The 27895-nt window shown below is 38.5% G+C and overlaps 7 protein-coding genes across 8 annotated transcripts; all 7 read right to left on the minus strand.

Annotated features, from left to right (window-relative positions):
- Positions 1 to 1402: 1402 nt before the first annotated feature.
- Positions 1403 to 3260, minus strand: LOC143005714 (glycoprotein-N-acetylgalactosamine 3-beta-galactosyltransferase 1-like). The gene is made up of 2 exons (XM_076157068.1): positions 2599 to 3260; positions 1403 to 1632 (listed from the first exon to the last, which is right to left on the minus strand). Exons 1-2 carry the CDS (start codon positions 3202 to 3204, stop codon positions 1468 to 1470), a joined length of 771 nt encoding a protein of 256 aa, XP_076013183.1. The 5' UTR covers positions 3205 to 3260; the 3' UTR covers positions 1403 to 1467.
- Positions 3261 to 4602: 1342 nt separating this feature from the next.
- Positions 4603 to 6981, minus strand: LOC143005786 (glycoprotein-N-acetylgalactosamine 3-beta-galactosyltransferase 1-like). Its single transcript, XM_076157171.1, has 2 exons — positions 6320 to 6981; positions 4603 to 5353 (listed from the first exon to the last, which is right to left on the minus strand). The coding sequence occupies exons 1-2, from the start codon at positions 6923 to 6925 to the stop codon at positions 5189 to 5191; spliced, it is 771 nt and encodes a 256-aa protein (XP_076013286.1). The 5' UTR covers positions 6926 to 6981; the 3' UTR covers positions 4603 to 5188.
- A 245-nt stretch (positions 6982 to 7226) lies between these two features.
- Positions 7227 to 10702, minus strand: LOC143005713 (glycoprotein-N-acetylgalactosamine 3-beta-galactosyltransferase 1-like). The gene is made up of 2 exons (XM_076157067.1): positions 10041 to 10702; positions 7227 to 9074 (listed from the first exon to the last, which is right to left on the minus strand). Exons 1-2 carry the CDS (start codon positions 10644 to 10646, stop codon positions 8910 to 8912), a joined length of 771 nt encoding a protein of 256 aa, XP_076013182.1. The 5' UTR covers positions 10647 to 10702; the 3' UTR covers positions 7227 to 8909.
- A 1788-nt stretch (positions 10703 to 12490) lies between these two features.
- On the minus strand, positions 12491 to 14425 carry LOC143005792 (glycoprotein-N-acetylgalactosamine 3-beta-galactosyltransferase 1-like). The gene is made up of 2 exons (XM_076157176.1): positions 13764 to 14425; positions 12491 to 12797 (listed from the first exon to the last, which is right to left on the minus strand). The coding sequence occupies exons 1-2, from the start codon at positions 14367 to 14369 to the stop codon at positions 12633 to 12635; spliced, it is 771 nt and encodes a 256-aa protein (XP_076013291.1). The 5' UTR covers positions 14370 to 14425; the 3' UTR covers positions 12491 to 12632.
- Positions 14426 to 14671: 246 nt separating this feature from the next.
- On the minus strand, positions 14672 to 18146 carry LOC143005710 (glycoprotein-N-acetylgalactosamine 3-beta-galactosyltransferase 1-like). The gene is made up of 2 exons (XM_076157065.1): positions 17485 to 18146; positions 14672 to 16518 (listed from the first exon to the last, which is right to left on the minus strand). Exons 1-2 carry the CDS (start codon positions 18088 to 18090, stop codon positions 16354 to 16356), a joined length of 771 nt encoding a protein of 256 aa, XP_076013180.1. The 5' UTR covers positions 18091 to 18146; the 3' UTR covers positions 14672 to 16353.
- Positions 18147 to 18392: 246 nt separating this feature from the next.
- On the minus strand, positions 18393 to 21867 carry LOC143005709 (glycoprotein-N-acetylgalactosamine 3-beta-galactosyltransferase 1-like). The gene is made up of 2 exons (XM_076157064.1): positions 21206 to 21867; positions 18393 to 20239 (listed from the first exon to the last, which is right to left on the minus strand). Exons 1-2 carry the CDS (start codon positions 21809 to 21811, stop codon positions 20075 to 20077), a joined length of 771 nt encoding a protein of 256 aa, XP_076013179.1. The 5' UTR covers positions 21812 to 21867; the 3' UTR covers positions 18393 to 20074.
- Positions 21868 to 23213: 1346 nt separating this feature from the next.
- Positions 23214 to 26720, minus strand: LOC143005708 (glycoprotein-N-acetylgalactosamine 3-beta-galactosyltransferase 1-like). Of its 2 annotated transcripts, none has more exons than XM_076157063.1 (4): positions 26598 to 26713; positions 26218 to 26303; positions 24927 to 25591; positions 23214 to 23960 (listed from the first exon to the last, which is right to left on the minus strand). In XM_076157063.1, exons 2-4 carry the CDS (start codon positions 26249 to 26251, stop codon positions 23796 to 23798), a joined length of 864 nt encoding a protein of 287 aa, XP_076013178.1. In that variant the 5' UTR covers positions 26252 to 26303; positions 26598 to 26713; the 3' UTR covers positions 23214 to 23795. The 2 variants fall into 2 exon arrangements, with proteins under 2 accessions (XP_076013178.1, XP_076013177.1); XM_076157062.1 differs by having other exon boundaries at positions 23215 to 23960; positions 26218 to 26399; positions 26598 to 26720.
- Positions 26721 to 27895: the final 1175 nt, after the last annotated feature.

Genomic DNA, 27895 nt, shown 5'->3' on the forward strand with positions numbered 1-27895 from the left:
GGCAACACCTCCACACGCCTCCAATGGACATTTAACCAATAATGATCTGTGCAAATAAAAATGGGTGTAAACATTAAATTGCTACTGATCTTAGGAAGGACCATTTTGAGCGTTTAAAAGTAGATTTTTCGAATCTTAGAAATTCAGTCTTTTGTCTCTGGAATTGATTCTCACTGTTTGTTGCTACAGCATGTTGGCAATAAACTGATCTACACCAGATTCTGCCTGGTTGAACTGCTTCCTTATGACTCCTTTGAATCCGTTACAACAGGTTTAACAGGTTCCAATTGCACAGTTGATTGACCATGCCAGGCTATGGAATCTCTCTCTGCCCCCCCAAGGTTTCTTTCTTTTCCTTATACATGAGTTTTTACAAAGCGCTGGGCTGTCTTGGGAGCTGTGTGTTGTTGTGGGACTTTAGAGCCCTTTGAGACATTGTATTCGCTATTGGGATATACAAATTGATTTGATTTGATTTGATTTTAGCTAGCCAGCTCCCTAATCCTGCTTTGTGAAAGAGGATCCTGCATTTGTTGCATATCAACAATAACAGAACTTTCACACATCAGTACTGGACTTTGCCCCCAGTGTTAACACAGTGTGCAGTCTGTTGTGTAATATTATATTATATAAAGAAATCGGTGCCACGTCAGATTGTTTGATAAAGGTTTATCTGCGTCAGTCTGAGTGACTTCCCTCGGGATAATAAAATTAATAAAATTTCATCTCTCTTGTCTTCTTAGCAAACACGAGGGATGGTTTGGTACAGGCTTGGGTTTAGGGTTATCCCTTACCTTACAAAGCAGTATTCAATAGCAGTGAAAAGACACAACTGTTCCCCTGTGAAATCACACATTCACACACACGCACACATGCACACACAAACACACACACACACACACAAACACACACACACACAAACACACACACGCGCACACACACACACACGTGCACGCACACACACACACACACACATGCACACACATAAACTGATCAAACAACTACTCTTACAACATAAAAGGAGGTTGTGGTCTCTTTGCTGAGAATAATTACACAACTGATAAATTAACACGTTAAATATAAATCTGTCCCCCAAAGTCACTACACACTCTAGGTGATATTTTGTAGATCTACACTTAAAAAAACAGAACTTGGAAGGATAACTTTACTATACCATCAGTTCTTGAAAGCCTTTAGCAAATTTTACACATTTTAACACATTTACACATTCAAAATGCCAAAAAATTACAACAATAATTATACTGTATGAATCGTGACCATTTATTGTTTAAATATCCAGTTAGTACATATTCAGAAAACTCTCTCTCTCTTTTCTGGTTTTCAAACCCTTAAATTAAATCCCAGGCAATATTACAAAATAAATCTCCGAGGAAACCTTTGGATAATTTCCTCCACTTCATTGTGTATTGACGGCAGGCGTGCTCATCTAGACACTGACATACAGTATTAACGGATTTTAAGTGTAGAATTACTTTCATTTTGTTCCTCAGGATTGAATCTGTATTTATACCCGTATGGCCGCAGATGGTAAGTTAAGTACTCCAAACCATACAGTTGAACAGCATAGATGTAGTGAAATGATACTACAAAGTCTGAGCAGCATCCTGGACCCTAGTGAGAAAAAAACAAAACAAAGTGCAGATATAATAATATTTAAAAGAGCTTACAATAATATTTTCACTGAAATAAAACCAACACTTGACCTTTAAACTATCAACAAAATTCTTTGTTACATCACAAATTGGACTTTAGGCTTTGAATTTACAACTACATAAAACATGCATATCGGTTTGTTAAAGGCTACTTCTACTCCCATGAAATGGTGTCACTGCCAAACATCATTGACTAATTTGCTCCTTGATTCACCTGAGAGTCTTCTGATTAAGCGATCCAAATCTAGTACACCACAAGGTAAAAACATACTGATAATTGCATTGTGTTGGAAAAAGGTGTTACAGTGAAGTCTAATGTTCCATTGTAACAGATGCTGTTGGCACAGATACCGGTTAGCTTTGATGATACAACAATGGAATTTTCGCCACGCTTAGCAAGGGGCCATCTAAAATCTGACAATTTTAAGAAGAAAAAACTAGAATACATTTTTTCTTTCTCATTTGAGGCTGTTCTCTGTACTACAGTCAAATAAAAATGCATAAAATCCACAATACCCTTAGTTAAGGTGAGTAACTAATAAGTCTTTTCATTTTAAGCAAAACAAAAAAGCTAATAACCTCATGAATTAACTGTATATCATGATGTGTTCCTGACAACTATGTACGGTGAACTGTATGTCCACTTCTTTGATGGCTATCGAAATGAGCATTTATCTGTTTGACACTAAATCAATGGCCACAGTATAGAAGAGTGCCGTTCTTATTAATAAATGGACAGAGATGTCAGAAGAACAAAATGAACAAAAAAATTATCTCTGTTCTGAATAATGAACAGATTTTGGTGTGGCACCTTTCATTCTTAGATAATTCAGAATAATGGTCAAAATTACCTTAAAATGCACGTGTTTCTATAGTTCAGACTTGGCAAACATTCAAATTAGGTTTTATGCATAATGTTCCTCACCTCTATTGGAGTGTAGTGGTCATAAAGCAGATACCATGGTCTGGGTCGTGGTGGCTGCCTAACCAGGTAATGGTCTGGAGGATATGGATGAAATGTTTGTCTTCCTCTTAGGTCTCTCGAGTCTGCTGGATTCACCTTCATGGTTTCCATACATTTCCCCATGGCCATGTCCTCAAGGGTTGAATAGTGATTACATTGCCCAGTTTCGAACCCCTGTACAAAACGCCTGAGGGCTTCCTTACTGAGGACATATCCTGCACCCCCACTCATGTAGCCCTGCTGGATAAAAGGAGTAAACCTTCTGCCCATGTACAAAGGTTTCTCTGGATCATATTTTGACAAAACATATCGTAGATTCTCCACTACGACATACGTGTCGTCATCAGCTTTCAAGAACCAATCTGCTTCGTCAAGATGGTTCTGGTGGATGTACTGAAAGGCTCTGATTGTCTTCCAGTAGAGGTTATCCCTTCCCTCTTTCACGTTCAAGTCCACTGTGGGAAAGTCAGTCTTGACAGAGCTCATGTAGAGTACTTTGTCGCAGCGCCTGGCCCATGTTTCCCGGATGTGTTTGGTTCGGGATTCCAAGTACTTCGGTCCTGTCATGATCCAACATAAGACCCGGGTTGTCTGAGACAGATTAGCTGCTGTCCTACTTCTTTCACCTGAAGTTATACAGAAACAATTTTCAATAAGGACCTTAAGTGGCATGTACTAAATTGTATGTTTGTACTGTACTGTTAAATCGTAAAGTAATTTCCCACCGGCGTTTTGTTGTGTATAAATCATCATGTTATGTTATATTATATGCCAATGCAATCATTTAATATTACTTTTTGTGTCATAATCATATAGTGTGTTACAAAGCATTCTTGTTGACTTGTGGTAACAAAACCACCAGCTGTGGTCAACAAAAAAAGGAAAAGGGGGCCAAAACATATCGGTGTCAAAAGCTGTGCAGGTCCTGCGGTAAAACAGGGCCTATTGATATTCCAAAGATATCTTAATGATGCATAGACTTTGAGTTTGGACACCTGGTTGGTTATGAGATATGTTTGTATACTATGTATAATATGCATAGTATGTTTGTCATACTGTATCATGTGTGGACAAATGTGACACAGGCAACACCTCCACACGCCTCCAATGGACATTTAACCAATAATGATCTGTGCAAATAAAAATGGGTGTAAACATTAAATTGCTACTGATCTTAGGAAGGACCATTTTGAGCGTTTAAAAGTAGATTTTTCGAATCTTAGAAATTCAGTCTTTTGTCTCTGGAATTGATTCTCACTGTTTGTTGCTACAGCATGTTGGCAATAAACTGATCTACACCAGATTCTGCCTGGTTGAACTGCTTCCTTATGACTCCTTTGAATCCGTTACAACAGGTTTAACAGGTTCCAATTGCACAGTTGATTGACCATGCCAGGCTATGGAATCTCTCTCTGCCCCCCCAAGGTTTCTTTCTTTTCCTTATACATGAGTTTTTACAAAGCGCTGGGCTGTCTTGGGAGCTGTGTGTTGTTGTGGGACTTTAGAGCCCTTTGAGACATTGTATTCGCTATTGGGATATACAAATTGATTTGATTTGATTTGATTTTAGCTAGCCAGCTCCCTAATCCTGCTTTGTGAAAGAGGATCCTGCATTTGTTGCATATCAACAATAACAGAACTTTCACACATCAGTACTGGACTTTGCCCCCAGTGTTAACACAGTGTGCAGTTTGTTGTGTAATATTATATTATATAAAGAAATCGGTGCCACGTCAGATTGTTTGATAAAGGTTTATCTGCGTCAGTCTGAGTGACTTCCCTCGGGATAATAAAATTAATAAAATTTCATCTCTCTTGTCTTCTTAGCAAACACGAGGGATGGTTTGGTACAGGCTTGGGTTTAGGGTTATCCCTAACCTTACAAAGCAGTATTCAATAGCAGTGAAAAGACACAACTGTTCCCCTGTGAAATCACACATTCACACACACGCACACATGCACACACAAACACACACACACACACACAAACACACACACACACAAACACACACACGCGCACACACACACACACGTGCACGCACACACACACACACACACATGCACACACATAAACTGATCAAACAACTACTCTTACAACATAAAAGGAGGTTGTGGTCTCTTTGCTGAGAATAATTACACAACTGATAAATTAACACGTTAAATATAAATCTGTCCCCCAAAGTCACTACACACTCTAGGTGATATTTTGTAGATCTACACTTAAAAAAACAGAACTTGGAAGGATAACTTTACTATACCATCAGTTCTTGAAAGCCTTTAGCAAATTTTACACATTTTAACACATTTACACATTCAAAATGCCAAAAAATTACAACAATAATTATACTGTATGAATCGTGACCATTTATTGTTTAAATATCCAGTTAGTACATATTCAGAAAACTCTCTCTCTCTTTTCTGGTTTTCAAACCCTTAAATTAAATCCCAGGCAATATTACAAAATAAATCTCTGAGGAAACCTTTGGATAATTTCCTCCACTTCATTGTGTATTGACGGCAGGCGTGCTCATCTAGACACTGACATACAGTATTAACGGATTTTAAGTGTAGAATTACTTTCATTTTGTTCCTCAGGATTGAATCTGTATTTATACCCGTATGGCCGCAGATGGTAAGTTAAGTACTCCAAACCATACAGTTGAACAGCATAGATGTAGTGAAATGATACTACAAAGTCTGAGCAGCATCCTGGACCCTAGTGAGAAAAAAACAAAACAAAGTGCAAATATAATAATATTTAAAAGAGCTTACAATAATATTTTCACTGAAACAAAACCAACACTTGACCTTTAAACTATCAACAAAATTCTTTGTTACATCACAAATTGGACTTTAGGCTTTGAATTTACAACTACATAAAACATGCATATCGGTTTGTTAAAGGCTACTTCTACTCCCATGAAATGGTGTCACTGCCAAACATCATTGACTAATTTGCTCCTTGATTCACCTGAGAGTCTTCTGATTAAGCGATCCAAATCTAGTACACCACAAGGTAAAAACATACTGATAATTGCATTGTGTTGGAAAAAGGTGTTACAGTGAAGTCTAATGTTCCATTGTAACAGATGCTGTTGGCACAGATACCGGTTAGCTTTGATGATACAACAATGGAATTTTCGCCACGCTTAGCAAGGGGCCATCTAAAATCTGACAATTTTAAGAAGAAAAAACTAGAATACATTTTTTCTTTCTCATTTGAGGCTGTTCTCTGTACTACAGTCAAATAAAAATGCATAAAATCCACAATACCCTTAGTTAAGGTGAGTAACTAATAAGTCTTTTCATTTTAAGCAAAACAAAAAAGCTAATAACCTCATGAATTAACTGTATATCATGATGTGTTCCTGACAACTATGTACGGTGAACTGTATGTCCACTTCTTTGATGGCTATCGAAATGAGCATTTATCTGTTTGACACTAAATCAATGGCCACAGTATAGAAGAGTGCCGTTCTTATTAATAAATGGACAGAGATGTCAGAAGAACAAAATGAACAAAAAAATTATCTCTGTTCTGAATAATGAACAGATTTTGGTGTGGCACCTTTCATTCTTAGATAATTCAGAATAATGGTCAAAATTACCTTAAAATGCACGTGTTTCTATAGTTCAGACTTGGCAAACATTCAAATTAGGTTTTATGCATAATGTTCCTCACCTCTATTGGAGTGTAGTGGTCATAAAGCAGATACCATGGTCTGGGTCGTGGTGGCTGCCTAACCAGGTAATGGTCTGGAGGATATGGATGAAATGTTTGTCTTCCTCTTAGGTCTCTCGAGTCTGCTGGATTCACCTTCATGGTTTCCATACATTTCCCCATGGCCATGTCCTCAAGGGTTGAATAGTGATTACATTGCCCAGTTTCGAACCCCTGTACAAAACGCCTGAGGGCTTCCTTACTGAGGACATATCCTGCACCCCCACTCATGTAGCCCTGCTGGATAAAAGGAGTAAACCTTCTGCCCATGTACAAAGGTTTCTCTGGATCATATTTTGACAAAACATATCGTAGATTCTCCACTACGACATACGTGTCGTCATCAGCTTTCAAGAACCAATCTGCTTCGTCAAGATGGTTCTGGTGGATGTACTGAAAGGCTCTGATTGTCTTCCAGTAGAGGTTATCCCTTCCCTCTTTCACGTTCAAGTCCACTGTGGGAAAGTCAGTCTTGACAGAGCTCATGTAGAGTACTTTGTCGCAGCGCCTGGCCCATGTTTCCCGGATGTGTTTGGTTCGGGATTCCAAGTACTTCGGTCCTGTCATGATCCAACATAAGACCCGGGTTGTCTGAGACAGATTAGCTGCTGTCCTACTTCTTTCACCTGAAGTTATACAGAAACAATTTTCAATAAGGACCTTAAGTGGCATGTACTAAATTGTATGTTTGTACTGTACTGTTAAATCGTAAAGTAATTTCCCACCGGCGTTTTGTTGTGTATAAATCATCATGTTATGTTATATTATATGCCAATGCAATCATTTAATATTACTTTTTGTGTCATAATCATATAGTGTGTTACAAAGCATTCTTGTTGACTTGTGGTAACAAAACCACCAGCTGTGGTCAACAAAAAAAGGAAAAGGGGGCCAAAACATATCGGTGTCAAAAGCTGTGCAGGTCCTGCGGTAAAACAGGGCCTATTGATATTCCAAAGATATCTTAATGATGCATAGACTTTGAGTTTGGACACCTGGTTGGTTATGAGATATGTTTGTATACTATGTATAATATGCATAGTATGTTTGTCATACTGTATCATGTGTGGACAAATGTGACACAGGCAACACCTCCACACGCCTCCAATGGACATTTAACCAATAATGATCTGTGCAAATAAAAATGGGTGTAAACATTAAATTGCTACTGATCTTAGGAAGGACCATTTTGAGCGTTTAAAAGTAGATTTTTCGAATCTTAGAAATTCAGTCTTTTGTCTCTGGAATTGATTCTCACTGTTTGTTGCTACAGCATGTTGGCAATAAACTGATCTACACCAGATTCTGCCTGGTTGAACTGCTTCCTTATGACTCCTTTGAATCCGTTACAACAGGTTTAACAGGTTCCAATTGCACAGTTGATTGACCATGCCAGGCTATGGAATCTCTCTCTGCCCCCCCAAGGTTTCTTTCTTTTCCTTATACATGAGTTTTTACAAAGCGCTGGGCTGTCTTGGGAGCTGTGTGTTGTTGTGGGACTTTAGAGCCCTTTGAGACATTGTATTCGCTATTGGGATATACAAATTGATTTGATTTGATTTGATTTTAGCTAGCCAGCTCCCTAATCCTGCTTTGTGAAAGAGGATCCTGCATTTGTTGCATATCAACAATAACAGAACTTTCACACATCAGTACTGGACTTTGCCCCCAGTGTTAACACAGTGTGCAGTCTGTTGTGTAATATTATATTATATAAAGAAATCGGTGCCACGTCAGATTGTTTGATAAAGGTTTATCTGCGTCAGTCTGAGTGACTTCCCTCGGGATAATAAAATTAATAAAATTTCATCTCTCTTGTCTTCTTAGCAAACACGAGGGATGGTTTGGTACAGGCTTGGGTTTAGGGTTATCCCTTACCTTACAAAGCAGTATTCAATAGCAGTGAAAAGACACAACTGTTCCCCTGTGAAATCACACATTCACACACACGCACACATGCACACACAAACACACACACACACACACAAACACACACACACACAAACACACACACGCGCACACACACACACACGTGCACGCACACACACACACACACACATGCACACACATAAACTGATCAAACAACTACTCTTACAACATAAAAGGAGGTTGTGGTCTCTTTGCTGAGAATAATTACACAACTGATAAATTAACACGTTAAATATAAATCTGTCCCCCAAAGTCACTACACACTCTAGGTGATATTTTGTAGATCTACACTTAAAAAAACAGAACTTGGAAGGATAACTTTACTATACCATCAGTTCTTGAAAGCCTTTAGCAAATTTTACACATTTTAACACATTTACACATTCAAAATGCCAAAAAATTACAACAATAATTATACTGTATGAATCGTGACCATTTATTGTTTAAATATCCAGTTAGTACATATTCAGAAAACTCTCTCTCTCTTTTCTGGTTTTCAAACCCTTAAATTAAATCCCAGGCAATATTACAAAATAAATCTCTGAGGAAACCTTTGGATAATTTCCTCCACTTCATTGTGTATTGACGGCAGGCGTGCTCATCTAGACACTGACATACAGTATTAACGGATTTTAAGTGTAGAATTACTTTCATTTTGTTCCTCAGGATTGAATCTGTATTTATACCCGTATGGCCGCAGATGGTAAGTTAAGTACTCCAAACCATACAGTTGAACAGCATAGATGTAGTGAAATGATACTACAAAGTCTGAGCAGCATCCTGGACCCTAGTGAGAAAAAAACAAAACAAAGTGCAGATATAATAATATTTAAAAGAGCTTACAATAATATTTTCACTGAAATAAAACCAACACTTGACCTTTAAACTATCAACAAAATTCTTTGTTACATCACAAATTGGACTTTAGGCTTTGAATTTACAACTACATAAAACATGCATATCGGTTTGTTAAAGGCTACTTCTACTCCCATGAAATGGTGTCACTGCCAAACATCATTGACTAATTTGCTCCTTGATTCACCTGAGAGTCTTCTGATTAAGCGATCCAAATCTAGTACACCACAAGGTAAAAACATACTGATAATTGCATTGTGTTGGAAAAAGGTGTTACAGTGAAGTCTAATGTTCCATTGTAACAGATGCTGTTGGCACAGATACCGGTTAGCTTTGATGATACAACAATGGAATTTTCGCCACGCTTAGCAAGGGGCCATCTAAAATCTGACAATTTTAAGAAGAAAAAACTAGAATACATTTTTTCTTTCTCATTTGAGGCTGTTCTCTGTACTACAGTCAAATAAAAATGCATAAAATCCACAATACCCTTAGTTAAGGTGAGTAACTAATAAGTCTTTTCATTTTAAGCAAAACAAAAAAGCTAATAACCTCATGAATTAACTGTATATCATGATGTGTTCCTGACAACTATGTACGGTGAACTGTATGTCCACTTCTTTGATGGCTATCGAAATGAGCATTTATCTGTTTGACACTAAATCAATGGCCACAGTATAGAAGAGTGCCGTTCTTATTAATAAATGGACAGAGATGTCAGAAGAACAAAATGAACAAAAAAATTATCTCTGTTCTGAATAATGAACAGATTTTGGTGTGGCACCTTTCATTCTTAGATAATTCAGAATAATGGTCAAAATTACCTTAAAATGCACGTGTTTCTATAGTTCAGACTTGGCAAACATTCAAATTAGGTTTTATGCATAATGTTCCTCACCTCTATTGGAGTGTAGTGGTCATAAAGCAGATACCATGGTCTGGGTCGTGGTGGCTGCCTAACCAGGTAATGGTCTGGAGGATATGGATGAAATGTTTGTCTTCCTCTTAGGTCTCTCGAGTCTGCTGGATTCACCTTCATGGTTTCCATACATTTCCCCATGGCCATGTCCTCAAGGGTTGAATAGTGATTACATTGCCCAGTTTCGAACCCCTGTACAAAACGCCTGAGGGCTTCCTTACTGAGGACATATCCTGCACCCCCACTCATGTAGCCCTGCTGGATAAAAGGAGTAAACCTTCTGACCATGTACAAAGGTTTCTCTGGATCATATTTTGACAAAACATATCGTAGATTCTCCACTACGACATACGTGTCGTCATCAGCTTTCAAGAACCAATCTGCTTCGTCAAGATGGTTCTGGTGGATGTACTGAAAGGCTCTGATTGTCTTCCAGTAGAGGTTATCCCTTCCCTCTTTCACGTTCAAGTCCACTGTGGGAAAGTCAGTCTTGACAGAGCTCATGTAGAGTACTTTGTCGCAGCGCCTGGCCCATGTTTCCCGGATGTGTTTGGTTCGGGATTCCAAGTACTTCGGTCCTGTCATGATCCAACATAAGACCCGGGTTGTCTGAGACAGATTAGCTGCTGTCCTACTTCTTTCACCTGAAGTTATACAGAAACAATTTTCAATAAGGACCTTAAGTGGCATGTACTAAATTGTATGTTTGTACTGTACTGTTAAATCGTAAAGTAATTTCCCACCGGCGTTTTGTTGTGTATAAATCATCATGTTATGTTATATTATATGCCAATGCAATCATTTAATATTACTTTTTGTGTCATAATCATATAGTGTGTTACAAAGCATTCTTGTTGACTTGTGGTAACAAAACCACCAGCTGTGGTCAACAAAAAAAGGAAAAGGGGGCCAAAACATATCGGTGTCAAAAGCTGTGCAGGTCCTGCGGTAAAACAGGGCCTATTGATATTCCAAAGATATCTTAATGATGCATAGACTTTGAGTTTGGACACCTGGTTGGTTATGAGATATGTTTGTATACTATGTATAATATGCATAGTATGTTTGTCATACTGTATCATGTGTGGACAAATGTGACACAGGCAACACCTCCACACGCCTCCAATGGACATTTAACCAATAATGATCTGTGCAAATAAAAATGGGTGTAAACATTAAATTGCTACTGATCTTAGGAAGGACCATTTTGAGCGTTTAAAAGTAGATTTTTCGAATCTTAGAAATTCAGTCTTTTGTCTCTGGAATTGATTCTCACTGTTTGTTGCTACAGCATGTTGGCAATAAACTGATCTACACCAGATTCTGCCTGGTTGAACTGCTTCCTTATGACTCCTTTGAATCCGTTACAACAGGTTTAACAGGTTCCAATTGCACAGTTGATTGACCATGCCAGGCTATGGAATCTCTCTCTGCCCCCCCAAGGTTTCTTTCTTTTCCTTATACATGAGTTTTTACAAAGCGCTGGGCTGTCTTGGGAGCTGTGTGTTGTTGTGGGACTTTAGAGCCCTTTGAGACATTGTATTCGCTATTGGGATATACAAATTGATTTGATTTGATTTGATTTTAGCTAGCCAGCTCCCTAATCCTGCTTTGTGAAAGAGGATCCTGCATTTGTTGCATATCAACAATAACAGAACTTTCACACATCAGTACTGGACTTTGCCCCCAGTGTTAACACAGTGTGCAGTTTGTTGTGTAATATTATATTATATAAAGAAATCGGTGCCACGTCAGATTGTTTGATAAAGGTTTATCTGCGTCAGTCTGAGTGACTTCCCTCGGGATAATAAAATTAATAAAATTTCATCTCTCTTGTCTTCTTAGCAAACACGAGGGATGGTTTGGTACAGGCTTGGGTTTAGGGTTATCCCTTACCTTACAAAGCAGTATTCAATAGCAGTGAAAAGACACAACTGTTCCCCTGTGAAATCACACATTCACACACACGCACACATGCACACACAAACACACACACACACACACAAACACACACACACACAAACACACACACGCGCACACACACACACACGTGCACGCACACACACACACACACACATGCACACACATAAACTGATCAAACAACTACTCTTACAACATAAAAGGAGGTTGTGGTCTCTTTGCTGAGAATAATTACACAACTGATAAATTAACACGTTAAATATAAATCTGTCCCCCAAAGTCACTACACACTCTAGGTGATATTTTGTAGATCTACACTTAAAAAAACAGAACTTGGAAGGATAACTTTACTATACCATCAGTTCTTGAAAGCCTTTAGCAAATTTTACACATTTTAACACATTTACACATTCAAAATGCCAAAAAATTACAACAATAATTATACTGTATGAATCGTGACCATTTATTGTTTAAATATCCAGTTAGTACATATTCAGAAAACTCTCTCTCTCTCTTTTCTGGTTTTCAAACCCTTAAATTAAATCCCAGGCAATATTACAAAATAAATCTCTGAGGAAACCTTTGGATAATTTCCTCCACTTCATTGTGTATTGACGGCAGGCGTGCTCATCTAGACACTGACATACAGTATTAACGGATTTTAAGTGTAGAATTACTTTCATTTTGTTCCTCAGGATTGAATCTGTATTTATACCCGTATGGCCGCAGATGGTAAGTTAAGTACTCCAAACCATACAGTTGAACAGCATAGATGTAGTGAAATGATACTACAAAGTCTGAGCAGCATCCTGGACCCTAGTGAGAAAAAAACAAAACAAAGTGCAGATATAATAATATTTAAAAGAGCTTACAATAATATTTTCACTGAAATAAAACCAACACTTGACCTTTAAACTATCAACAAAATTCTTTGTTACATCACAAATTGGACTTTAGGCTTTGAATTTACAACTACATAAAACATGCATATCGGTTTGTTAAAGGCTACTTCTACTCCCATGAAATGGTGTCACTGCCAAACATCATTGACTAATTTGCTCCTTGATTCACCTGAGAGTCTTCTGATTAAGCGATCCAAATCTAGTACACCACAAGGTAAAAACATACTGATAATTGCATTGTGTTGGAAAAAGGTGTTACAGTGAAGTCTAATGTTCCATTGTAACAGATGCTGTTGGCACAGATACCGGTTAGCTTTGATGATACAACAATGGAATTTTCGCCACGCTTAGCAAGGGGCCATCTAAAATCTGACAATTTTAAGAAGAAAAAACTAGAATACATTTTTTCTTTCTCATTTGAGGCTGTTCTCTGTACTACAGTCAAATAAAAATGCATAAAATCCACAATACCCTTAGTTAAGGTGAGTAACTAATAAGTCTTTTCATTTTAAGCAAAACAAAAAAGCTAATAACCTCATGAATTAACTGTATATCATGATGTGTTCCTGACAACTATGTACGGTGAACTGTATGTCCACTTCTTTGATGGCTATCGAAATGAGCATTTATCTGTTTGACACTAAATCAATGGCCACAGTATAGAAGAGTGCCGTTCTTATTAATAAATGGACAGAGATGTCAGAAGAACAAAATGAACAAAAAAATTATCTCTGTTCTGAATAATGAACAGATTTTGGTGTGGCACCTTTCATTCTTAGATAATTCAGAATAATGGTCAAAATTACCTTAAAATGCACGTGTTTCTATAGTTCAGACTTGGCAAACATTCAAATTAGGTTTTATGCATAATGTTCCTCACCTCTATTGGAGTGTAGTGGTCATAAAGCAGATACCATGGTCTGGGTCGTGGTGGCTGCCTAACCAGGTAATGGTCTGGAGGATATGGATGAAATGTTTGTCTTCCTCTTAGGTCTCTCGAGTCTGCTGGATTCACCTTCATGGTTTCCATACATTTCCCCATGGCCATGTCCTCAAGGGTTGAATAGTGATTACATTGCCCAGTTTCGAACCCCTGTACAAAACGCCTGAGGGCTTCCTTACTGAGGACATATCCTGCACCCCCACTCATGTAGCCCTGCTGGATAAAAGGAGTAAACCTTCTGCCCATGTACAAAGGTTTCTCTGGATCATATTTTGACAAAACATATCGTAGATTCTCCACTACGACATACGTGTCGTCATCAGCTTTCAAGAACCAATCTGCTTCGTCAAGATGGTTCTGGTGGATGTACTGAAAGGCTCTGATTGTCTTCCAGTAGAGGTTATCCCTTCCCTCTTTCACGTTCAAGTCCACTGTGGGAAAGTCAGTCTTGACAGAGCTCATGTAGAGTACTTTGTCGCAGCGCCTGGCCCATGTTTCCCGGATGTGTTTGGTTCGGGATTCCAAGTACTTCGGTCCTGTCATGATCCAACATAAGACCCGGGTTGTCTGAGACAGATTAGCTGCTGTCCTACTTCTTTCACCTGAAGTTATACAGAAACAATTTTCAATAAGGACCTTAAGTGGCATGTACTAAATTGTATGTTTGTACTGTACTGTTAAATCGTAAAGTAATTTCCCACCGGCGTTTTGTTGTGTATAAATCATCATGTTATGTTATATTATATGCCAATGCAATCATTTAATATTACTTTTTGTGTCATAATCATATAGTGTGTTACAAAGCATTCTTGTTGACTTGTGGTAACAAAACCACCAGCTGTGGTCAACAAAAAAAGGAAAAGGGGGCCAAAACATATCGGTGTCAAAAGCTGTGCAGGTCCTGCGGTAAAACAGGGCCTATTGATATTCCAAAGATATCTTAATGATGCATAGACTTTGAGTTTGGACACCTGGTTGGTTATGAGATATGTTTGTATACTATGTATAATATGCATAGTATGTTTGTCATACTGTATCATGTGTGGACAAATGTGACACAGGCAACACCTCCACACGCCTCCAATGGACATTTAACCAATAATGATCTGTGCAAATAAAAATGGGTGTAAACATTAAATTGCTACTGATCTTAGGAAGGACCATTTTGAGCGTTTAAAAGTAGATTTTTCGAATCTTAGAAATTCAGTCTTTTGTCTCTGGAATTGATTCTCACTGTTTGTTGCTACAGCATGTTGGCAATAAACTGATCTACACCAGATTCTGCCTGGTTGAACTGCTTCCTTATGACTCCTTTGAATCCGTTACAACAGGTTTAACAGGTTCCAATTGCACAGTTGATTGACCATGCCAGGCTATGGAATCTCTCTCTGCCCCCCCAAGGTTTCTTTCTTTTCCTTATACATGAGTTTTTACAAAGCGCTGGGCTGTCTTGGGAGCTGTGTGTTGTTGTGGGACTTTAGAGCCCTTTGAGACATTGTATTCGCTATTGGGATATACAAATTGATTTGATTTGATTTGATTTTAGCTAGCCAGCTCCCTAATCCTGCTTTGTGAAAGAGGATCCTGCATTTGTTGCATATCAACAATAACAGAACTTTCACACATCAGTACTGGACTTTGCCCCCAGTGTTAACACAGTGTGCAGTCTGTTGTGTAATATTATATTATATAAAGAAATCGGTGCCACGTCAGATTGTTTGATAAAGGTTTATCTGCGTCAGTCTGAGTGACTTCCCTCGGGATAATAAAATTAATAAAATTTCATCTCTCTTGTCTTCTTAGCAAACACGAGGGATGGTTTGGTACAGGCTTGGGTTTAGGGTTATCCCTTACCTTACAAAGCAGTATTCAATAGCAGTGAAAAGACACAACTGTTCCCCTGTGAAATCACACATTCACACACACGCACACATGCACACACAAACACACACACACACACACAAACACACACACACACAAACACACACACGCGCACACACACACACACGTGCACGCACACACACACACACACACATGCACACACATAAACTGATCAAACAACTACTCTTACAACATAAAAGGAGGTTGTGGTCTCTTTGCTGAGAATAATTACACAACTGATAAATTAACACGTTAAATATAAATCTGTCCCCCAAAGTCACTACACACTCTAGGTGATATTTTGTAGATCTACACTTAAAAAAACAGAACTTGGAAGGATAACTTTACTATACCATCAGTTCTTGAAAGCCTTTAGCAAATTTTACACATTTTAACACATTTACACATTCAAAATGCCAAAAAATTACAACAATAATTATACTGTATGAATCGTGACCATTTATTGTTTAAATATCCAGTTAGTACATATTCAGAAAACTCTCTCTCTCTTTTCTGGTTTTCAAACCCTTAAATTAAATCCCAGGCAATATTACAAAATAAATCTCTGAGGAAACCTTTGGATAATTTCCTCCACTTCATTGTGTATTGACGGCAGGCGTGCTCATCTAGACACTGACATACAGTATTAACGGATTTTAAGTGTAGAATTACTTTCATTTTGTTCCTCAGGATTGAATCTGTATTTATACCCGTATGGCCGCAGATGGTAAGTTAAGTACTCCAAACCATACAGTTGAACAGCATAGATGTAGTGAAATGATACTACAAAGTCTGAGCAGCATCCTGGACCCTAGTGAGAAAAAAACAAAACAAAGTGCAGATATAATAATATTTAAAAGAGCTTACAATAATATTTTCACTGAAATAAAACCAACACTTGACCTTTAAACTATCAACAAAATTCTTTGTTACATCACAAATTGGACTTTAGGCTTTGAATTTACAACTACATAAAACATGCATATCGGTTTGTTAAAGGCTACTTCTACTCCCATGAAATGGTGTCACTGCCAAACATCATTGACTAATTTGCTCCTTGATTCACCTGAGAGTCTTCTGATTAAGCGATCCAAATCTAGTACACCACAAGGTAAAAACATACTGATAATTGCATTGTGTTGGAAAAAGGTGTTACAGTGAAGTCTAATGTTCCATTGTAACAGATGCTGTTGGCACAGATACCGGTTAGCTTTGATGATACAACAATGGAATTTTCGCCACGCTTAGCAAGGGGCCATCTAAAATCTGACAATTTTAAGAAGAAAAAACTAGAATACATTTTTTCTTTCTCATTTGAGGCTGTTCTCTGTACTACAGTCAAATAAAAATGCATAAAATCCACAATACCCTTAGTTAAGGTGAGTAACTAATAAGTCTTTTCATTTTAAGCAAAACAAAAAAGCTAATAACCTCATGAATTAACTGTATATCATGATGTGTTCCTGACAACTATGTACGGTGAACTGTATGTCCACTTCTTTGATGGCTATCGAAATGAGCATTTATCTGTTTGACACTAAATCAATGGCCACAGTATAGAAGAGTGCCGTTCTTATTAATAAATGGACAGAGATGTCAGAAGAACAAAATGAACAAAAAAATTATCTCTGTTCTGAATAATGAACAGATTTTGGTGTGGCACCTTTCATTCTTAGATAATTCAGAATAATGGTCAAAATTACCTTAAAATGCACGTGTTTCTATAGTTCAGACTTGGCAAACATTCAAATTAGGTTTTATGCATAATGTTCCTCACCTCTATTGGAGTGTAGTGGTCATAAAGCAGATACCATGGTCTGGGTCGTGGTGGCTGCCTAACCAGGTAATGGTCTGGAGGATATGGATGAAATGTTTGTCTTCCTCTTAGGTCTCTCGAGTCTGCTGGATTCACCTTCATGGTTTCCATACATTTCCCCATGGCCATGTCCTCAAGGGTTGAATAGTGATTACATTGCCCAGTTTCGAACCCCTGTACAAAACGCCTGAGGGCTTCCTTACTGAGGACATATCCTGCACCCCCACTCATGTAGCCCTGCTGGATAAAAGGAGTAAACCTTCTGCCCATGTACAAAGGTTTCTCTGGATCATATTTTGACAAAACATATCGTAGATTCTCCACTACGACATACGTGTCGTCATCAGCTTTCAAGAACCAATCTGCTTCGTCAAGATGGTTCTGGTGGATGTACTGAAAGGCTCTGATTGTCTTCCAGTAGAGGTTATCCCTTCCCTCTTTCACGTTCAAGTCCACTGTGGGAAAGTCAGTCTTGACAGAGCTCATGTAGAGTACTTTGTCGCAGCGCCTGGCCCATGTTTCCCGGATGTGTTTGGTTCGGGATTCCAAGTACTTCGGTCCTGTCATGATCCAACATAAGACCCGGGTTGTCTGAGACAGATTAGCTGCTGTCCTACTTCTTTCACCTGAAGTTATACAGAAACAATTTTCAATAAGGACCTTAAGTGGCATGTACTAAATTGTATGTTTGTACTGTACTGTTAAATCGTAAAGTAATTTCCCACCGGCGTTTTGTTGTGTATAAATCATCATGTTATGTTATATTATATGCCAATGCAATCATTTAATATTACTTTTTGTGTCATAATCATATAGTGTGTTACAAAGCATTCTTGTTGACTTGTGGTAACAAAACCACCAGCTGTGGTCAACAAAAAAAGGAAAAGGGGGCCAAAACATATCGGTGTCAAAAGCTGTGCAGGTCCTGCGGTAAAACAGGGCCTATTGATATTCCAAAGATATCTTAATGATGCATAGACTTTGAGTTTGGACACCTGGTTGGTTATGAGATATGTTTGTATACTATGTATAATATGCATAGTATGTTTGTCATACTGTATCATGTGTGGACAAATGTGACACAGGCAACACCTCCACACGCCTCCAATGGACATTTAACCAATAATGATCTGTGCAAATAAAAATGGGTGTAAACATTAAATTGCTACTGATCTTAGGAAGGACCATTTTGAGCGTTTAAAAGTAGATTTTTCGAATCTTAGAAATTCAGTCTTTTGTCTCTGGAATTGATTCTCACTGTTTGTTGCTACAGCATGTTGGCAATAAACTGATCTACACCAGATTCTGCCTGGTTGAACTGCTTCCTTATGACTCCTTTGAATCCGTTACAACAGGTTTAACAGGTTCCAATTGCACAGTTGATTGACCATGCCAGGCTATGGAATCTCTCTCTGCCCCCCCAAGGTTTCTTTCTTTTCCTTATACATGAGTTTTTACAAAGCGCTGGGCTGTCTTGGGAGCTGTGTGTTGTTGTGGGACTTTAGAGCCCTTTGAGACATTGTATTCGCTATTGGGATATACAAATTGATTTGATTTGATTTGATTTTAGCTAGCCAGCTCCCTAATCCTGCTTTGTGAAAGAGGATCCTGCATTTGTTGCATATCAACAATAACAGAACTTTCACACATCAGTACTGGACTTTGCCCCCAGTGTTAACACAGTGTGCAGTCTGTTGTGTAATATTATATTATATAAAGAAATCGGTGCCACGTCAGATTGTTTGATAAAGGTTTATCTGCGTCAGTCTGAGTGACTTCCCTCGGGATAATAAAATTAATAAAATTTCATCTCTCTTGTCTTCTTAGCAAACACGAGGGATGGTTTGGTACAGGCTTGGGTTTAGGGTTATCCCTTACCTTACAAAGCAGTATTCAATAGCAGTGAAAAGACACAACTGTTCCCCTGTGAAATCACACATTCACACACACGCACACATGCACACACAAACACACACACACACACACAAACACACACACACACAAACACACACACGCGCACACACACACACACGTGCACGCACACACACACACACACACATGCACACACATAAACTGATCAAACAACTACTCTTACAACATAAAAGGAGGTTGTGGTCTCTTTGCTGAGAATAATTACACAACTGATAAATTAACACGTTAAATATAAATCTGTCCCCCAAAGTCACTACACACTCTAGGTGATATTTTGTAGATCTACACTTAAAAAAACAGAACTTGGAAGGATAACTTTACTATACCATCAGTTCTTGAAAGCCTTTAGCAAATTTTACACATTTTAACACATTTACACATTCAAAATGCCAAAAAATTACAACAATAATTATACTGTATGAATCGTGACCATTTATTGTTTAAATATCCAGTTAGTACATATTCAGAAAACTCTCTCTCTCTTTTCTGGTTTTCAAACCCTTAAATTAAATCCCAGGCAATATTACAAAATAAATCTCTGAGGAAACCTTTGGATAATTTCCTCCACTTCATTGTGTATTGACGGCAGGCGTGCTCATCTAGACACTGACATACAGTATTAACGGATTTTAAGTGTAGAATTACTTTCATTTTGTTCCTCAGGATTGAATCTGTATTTATACCCGTATGGCCGCAGATGGTAAGTTAAGTACTCCAAACCATACAGTTGAACAGCATAGATGTAGTGAAATGATACTACAAAGTCTGAGCAGCATCCTGGACCCTAGTGAGAAAAAAACAAAACAAAGTGCAGATATAATAATATTTAAAAGAGCTTACAATAATATTTTCACTGAAATAAAACCAACACTTGACCTTTAAACTATCAACAAAATTCTTTGTTACATCACAAATTGGACTTTAGGCTTTGAATTTACAACTACATAAAACATGCATATCGGTTTGTTAAAGGCTACTTCTACTCCCATGAAATGGTGTCACTGCCAAACATCATTGACTAATTTGCTCCTTGATTCACCTGAGAGTCTTCTGATTAAGCGATCCAAATCTAGTACACCACAAGGTAAAAACATACTGATAATTGCATTGTGTTGGAAAAAGGTGTTACAGTGAAGTCTAATGTTCCATTGTAACAGATGCTGTTGGCACAGATACCGGTTAGCTTTGATGATACAACAATGGAATTTTCGCCACGCTTAGCAAGGGGCCATCTAAAATCTGACAATTTTAAGAAGAAAAAACTAGAATACATTTTTTCTTTCTCATTTGAGGCTGTTCTCTGTACTACAGTCAAATAAAAATGCATAAAATCCACAATACCCTTAGTTAAGGTGAGTAACTAATAAGTCTTTTCATTTTAAGCAAAACAAAAAAGCTAATAACCTCATGAATTAACTGTATATCATGATGTGTTCCTGACAACTATGTACGGTGAACTGTATGTCCACTTCTTTGATGGCTATCGAAATGAGCATTTATCTGTTTGACACTAAATCAATGGCCACAGTATAGAAGAGTGCCGTTCTTATTAATAAATGGACAGAGATGTCAGAAGAACAAAATGAACAAAAAAATTATCTCTGTTCTGAATAATGAACAGATTTTGGTGTGGCACCTTTCATTCTTAGATAATTCAGAATAATGGTCAAAATTACCTTAAAATGCACGTGTTTCTATAGTTCAGACTTGGCAAACATTCAAATTAGGTTTTATGCATAATGTTCCTCACCTCTATTGGAGTGTAGTGGTCATAAAGCAGATACCATGGTCTGGGTCGTGGTGGCTGCCTAACCAGGTAATGGTCTGGAGGATATGGATGAAATGTTTGTCTTCCTCTTAGGTCTCTCGAGTCTGCTGGATTCACCTTCATGGTTTCCATACATTTCCCCATGGCCATGTCCTCAAGGGTTGAATAGTGATTACATTGCCCAGTTTCGAACCCCTGTACAAAACGCCTGAGGGCTTCCTTACTGAGGACATATCCTGCACCCCCACTCATGTAGCCCTGCTGGATAAAAGGAGTAAACCTTCTGCCCATGTACAAAGGTTTCTCTGGATCATATTTTGACAAAACATATCGTAGATTCTCCACTACGACATACGTGTCGTCATCAGCTTTCAAGAACCAATCTGCTTCGTCAAGATGGTTCTGGTGGATGTACTGAAAGGCTCTGATTGTCTTCCAGTAGAGGTTATCCCTTCCCTCTTTCACGTTCAAGTCCACTGTGGGAAAGTCAGTCTTGACAGAGCTCATGTAGAGTACTTTGTCGCAGCGCCTGGCCCATGTTTCCCGGATGTGTTTGGTTCGGGATTCCAAGTACTTCGGTCCTGTCATGATCCAACATAAGACCCGGGTTGTCTGAGACAGATTAGCTGCTGTCCTACTTCTTTCACCTGAAGTTATACAGAAACAATTTTCAATAAGGACCTTAAGTGGCATGTACTAAATTGTATGTTTGTACTGTACTGTTAAATCGTAAAGTAATTTCCCACCGGCGTTTTGTTGTGTATAAATCATCATGTTATGTTATATTATATGCCAATGCAATCATTTAATATTACTTTTTGTGTCATAATCATATAGTGTGTTACAAAGCATTCTTGTTGACTTGTGGTAACAAAACCACCAGCTGTGGTCAACAAAAAAAGGAAAAGGGGGCCAAAACATATCGGTGTCAAAAGCTGTGCAGGTCCTGCGGTAAAACAGGGCCTATTGATATTCCAAAGATATCTTAATGATGCATAGACTTTGAGTTTGGACACCTGGTTGGTTATGAGATATGTTTGTATACTATGTATAATATGCATAGTATGTTTGTCATACTGTATCATGTGTGGACAAATGTGACACAGGCAACACCTCCACACGCCTCCAATGGACATTTAACCAATAATGATCTGTGCAAATAAAAATGGGTGTAAACATTAAATTGCTACTGATCTTAGGAAGGACCATTTTGAGCGTTTAAAAGTAGATTTTTCGAATCTTAGAAATTCAGTCTTTTGTCTCTGGAATTGATTCTCACTGTTTGTTGCTACAGCATGTTGGCAATAAACTGATCTACACCAGATTCTGCCTGGTTGAACTGCTTCCTTATGACTCCTTTGAATCCGTTACAACAGGTTTAACAGGTTCCAATTGCACAGTTGATTGACCATGCCAGGCTATGGAATCTCTCTCTGCCCCCCCAAGGTTTCTTTCTTTTCCTTATACATGAGTTTTTACAAAGCGCTGGGCTGTCTTGGGAGCTGTGTGTTGTTGTGGGACTTTAGAGCCCTTTGAGACATTGTATTCGCTATTGGGATATACAAATTGATTTGATTTGATTTGATTTTAGCTAGCCAGCTCCCTAATCCTGCTTTGTGAAAGAGGATCCTGCATTTGTTGCATATCAACAATAACAGAACTTTCACACATCAGTACTGGACTTTGCCCCCAGTGTTAACACAGTGTGCAGTCTGTTGTGTAATATTATATTATATAAAGAAATCGGTGCCACGTCAGATTGTTTGATAAAGGTTTATCTGCGTCAGTCTGAGTGACTTCCCTCGGGATAATAAAATTAATAAAATTTCATCTCTCTTGTCTTCTTAGCAAACACGAGGGATGGTTTGGTACAGGCTTGGGTTTAGGGTTATCCCTTACCTTACAAAGCAGTATTCAATAGCAGTGAAAAGACACAACTGTTCCCCTGTGGAATCACACATTCACACACACGCACACATGCACACACAAACACACACACACACACACAAACACACACACACACAAACACACACACGCGCACACACACACACACGTGCACGCACACACACACACACACACATGCACACACATAAACTGATCAAACAACTACTCTTACAACATAAAAGGAGGTTGTGGTCTCTTTGCTGAGAATAATTACACAACTGATAAATTAACACGTTAAATATAAATCTGTCCCCCAAAGTCACTACACACTCTAGGTGATATTTTGTAGATCTACACTTAAAAAAACAGAACTTGGAAGGATAACTTTACTATACCATCAGTTCTTGAAAGCCTTTAGCAAATTTTACACATTTTAACACATTTACACATTCAAAATGCCAAAAAATTACAACAATAATTATACTGTATGAATCGTGACCATTTATTGTTTAAATATCCAGTTAGTACATATTCAGAAAACTCTCTCTCTCTTTTCTGGTTTTCAAACCCTTAAATTAAATCCCAGGCAATATTACAAAATAAATCTCTGAGGAAACCTTTGGATAATTTCCTCCACTTCATTGTGTATTGACGGCAGGCGTGCTCATCTAGACACTGACATACAGTATTAACGGATTTTAAGTGTAGAATTACTTTCATTTTGTTCCTCAGGATTGAATCTGTATTTATACCCGTATGGCCGCAGATGGTAAGTTAAGTACTCCAAACCATACAGTTGAACAGCATAGATGTAGTGAAATGATACTACAAAGTCTGAGCAGCATCCTGGACCCTAGTGAGAAAAAAACAAAACAAAGTGCAGATATAATAATATTTAAAAGAGCTTACAATAATATTTTCACTGAAATAAAACCAACACTTGACCTTTAAACTATCAACAAAATTCTTTGTTACATCACAAATTGGACTTTAGGCTTTGAATTTACAACTACATAAAACATGCATATCGGTTTGTTAAAGGCTACTTCTACTCCCATGAAATGGTGTCACTGCCAAACATCATTGACTAATTTGCTCCTTGATTCACCTGAGAGTCTTCTGATTAAGCGATCCAAATCTAGTACACCACAAGGTAAAAACATACTGATAATTGCATTGTGTTGGAAAAAGGTGTTACAGTGAAGTTTAATGTATCATTGTAACAGATGCTGTTGGCACAGATACCGGTTAGCTTTGATGATACAACAATGGAATTTTCGCCACGCTTAGCAAGGGGCCATCTAAAATCTGACAATTTTAAGAAGAAAAAACTAGAATACATTTTTTCTTTCTCATTTGAGGCTGTTCTCTGTACTACAGTCAAATAAAAATGCATAAAATCCACAATTCCCTTAGTTAAGGTGAGTAACTAATAAGTCTTTTCATTTTAAGCAAAACAAAAGAGCTAATAACCTCATGAATTAACTGTATATCATGATGTGTGCCTGACAACTATGTACGGTGAACTGTATGTCCACTTCTTTGATGGCTATCGAAATGAGCATTTATCTGTTTTACACTAAATCAATGGCCACAGTATAGAAGAGTGCCGTTCTTATTAATAAATGGACAGAGATGTCAGAAGAACAAAATGAACAAAAAAATTATCTCTGTTCTGAATAATGAACAGATTTTGGTGTGGCACCTTTCATTCTTAGATAATTCAGAATAATGGTCAAAATTACCTTAAAATGCACGTGTTTCTATAGTTCAGACTTGGCAAACATTCAAATTAGGTTTTATGCATAATGTTCCTCACCTCTATTGGAGTGTAGTGGTCATAAAGCAGATACCATGGTCTGGGTCGTGGTGGCTGCCTAACCAGGTAATAGTCTGGAGGATATGGATGAAATGTTTGTCTTCCTCTTAGGTCTCTCGAGTCTGCTGGATTCACCTTCATGGTTTCCATACATTTCCCCATGGCCATGTCCTCAAGGGTTGAATAGTGATTACATTGCCCAGTTTCGAACCCCTGTACAAAACGCCTGAGGGCTTCCTTACTGAGGACATATCCTGCACCCCCACTCATGTAGCCCTGCTGGATAAAAGGAGTAAACCTTCTGCCCATGTACAAAGGTTTCTCTGGATCATATTTTGACAAAACATATCGAAGATTCTCCACAACGACATACGTGTCGTCATCAGCTTTCAAGAACCAATCTGCTTCGTCAAGATGGTTCTGGTGGATGTACTGAAAGGCTCTGATTGTCTTCCAGTAGAGGTTATCCCTTCCCTCTTTCACGTTCAACTCCACTGTGGGAAAGTCAGTCTTGACAGAGCTCATGTAGAGTACTTTGTCGCAGCGCCTGGCCCATGTTTCCCGGATTTGTTTGGTTCGGGATTCCAAGTACTTCGGTCCTGTCATGATCCAACATAAGACCCGGGTTGTCTGAGACAGATTAGCTGCTGTCCTACTTCTTTCACCTGAAGTTATACAGAAACAATTTTCAATAAGGACCTTAAGTGGCATGTACTAAATTGTTTGTTTGTATATATAAATTAGTAGGTCCATGCATGGTCTGCATACAATTTGTGTGGCATATGTCTGGTGGAACTCACCTCTAAGTACTAAGTGCTATTGTTACCAACAATAAAAGAAACAAATCCTTTAACCCTTTGTAAAATTACACTTTTGACTCACCTAAGATTTAAGATACTTTATTAAGTATTATTACTTTATTTGCATGCAATTCACAGCAAATCGCATGCAATTTAAATTTATCTTGGACCCCCTCATATCACACACACAAACACATGCATTACAGAGGGGGTGCAGGGCAGCCATTATACGGCGCCCATGGAGCAGTTAGGGGTTCGTTGCCTTGCTCACGTGCACCTCGGCAGTGCCCTGGAGGGGAACTGGCAACTCACCAGCTACCAGTCCACTTACTTGGTCCATACTGGACTCAAACCGGTTTTGTGAGCAGGTTTTACTTTTATTTCATTGTTCTAAGCTCAAAATATTACAATTTACTGATGTCATTATTAAGGAAGTTAAGAATGATTGATTCAGCTGGGAAATACAGAGACAAAAAGAAGAAAGAAGTCACCTGTATGATTATGCTGTAAAACTGGACTGGTCATTTCCCCATTCCAAGCAACGCTCACAAAGGATGGGAGCAGTACTGCTGAAAATCTCAAATTCAACAAAAAGTGAAGGGGGAGAAATCCCATCATCAGTCCAAAGGTGAATTTTAGGTTCATTGTTAAACGCTTCAGTGGTGTTGATCCGCTTTGTCAGACACACAGAAATACACATGTTCAGCAGGGTGATAGAAATTACTTCCTTTCATAACTTTGATAGCAATCTCAAAACTGTTCTTAAAGCTGAAGTTTATACATTTACATTGCATGTGTTCTAATTACTAGTATGTTAAAAAAACAAAACAAGCTTTATAAATTACATATATTTAATCAGTAATAAACTTACCATGTCATAAATGTGCTTCAAAGTGAATTCTGCCTTCCCCGTTCAGGAAAACAACAGGTCAGGTGTTCATGCCGATAAACCCCTGTTCACAATGCATAGGGGTGGAACAAAGGTGTGCGTCTCTCTACAAAAAGAATAAAATGACTTCACAGTCCTGCCCTAACAAGTTGGTTGGTCGAATATTTTCCGGACCTGAAAGTCATACCATCCATCATAAACCTCATGTGACTTCCCTCTGCTGGAGAGGTTAAGATTTTTATTAGATTATCAGCACAATATCACTGACACATTGCTTTAAACCTGCTGCTGCATTTGTAAGACACATGCTTTATATCCGGTTTCTAGTTTAAAAGCCAAATGGACATCAAATCAACCAGGAAAACCTTAAGTCTCTGCTTTAAGAATAATTATATTAATGTTCAGTTCAAAGTGATTTTGCATAGGGAAAAAAGACAAAGAAACAATACATTTCTAAAAAAACAACACAGTTTTTTACAGAACACACAACAGATTGGTTGATAAAGGTTTAGTGTGGGTTGAGTGCTTCCTTTTATAAATCATTGACTTGAGCCGTAAGGCCACTTGAGCCATATGGAGAGCAAACATGAGGGCTGATTTGATCCTTGCAGACACCTGAACAACATCTGCAAATTTACCCTCTGTGATTACCCTCTGTGTTGTGTGTTGTGTATAAATGTTCATTGGACACCAAACTTCACATGGAGCTGTGGTTTATTCGGTGTATAGCAATAGGAAGGAGTAGTAGAGTAGTAGATCTCTCTGAAGCACACTTCTCAATAACCATCATCTCAGAAATGGAAGTCACAGACCCCTTAATTGTTCCATGTATGACTTTGATACAGGCAAAGGGTTAGTTGAAAAAAAAAGTGTTGTAACCAGGGTTCTTTGGAAGCAGACGGACACCACTGATTAGCGAGCAGTGGTGTCTGCAGAAATTATTCCTGGGGGGGGGTCAGATGGGGCCACTGAAAATCTTGGGGGTGGCCAACCAAAACGTTGTCGACGGGGGGGGGCTGTCCGCACCGGCGAAAGTGTGCCAGCTGTACTGTGTGCCACGTCAGCGGTGAGTGCGCCGGTGAGTGCGCCGGCACACGCGATAGTGTGAGTGATGGAAGGTCAAGTGGCCGGTGGGGGGGCCACTGGGGGGGCCACTGGGAGGGGCAAGCGATTTTCCAGGGGGGGCCCGCTCCCATGGCGCCACTGTAGCAGAGCAGGGTTCACCTGTCTAGGGCACAGTGCAAGTGAGTGTTCATCCTTAAACGCCCCCAATAATTGAA

The sequence above is a fragment of the Genypterus blacodes genome, unplaced genomic scaffold (assembly GCF_046128005.1).
Source record: "Genypterus blacodes isolate CSIRO-AG114 ecotype Tasmania unplaced genomic scaffold, CSIRO-AGI_Gbla_v1 ptg000072l_1, whole genome shotgun sequence".
Classification (NCBI taxonomy): domain Eukaryota; kingdom Metazoa; phylum Chordata; class Actinopteri; order Ophidiiformes; family Ophidiidae; genus Genypterus; species Genypterus blacodes.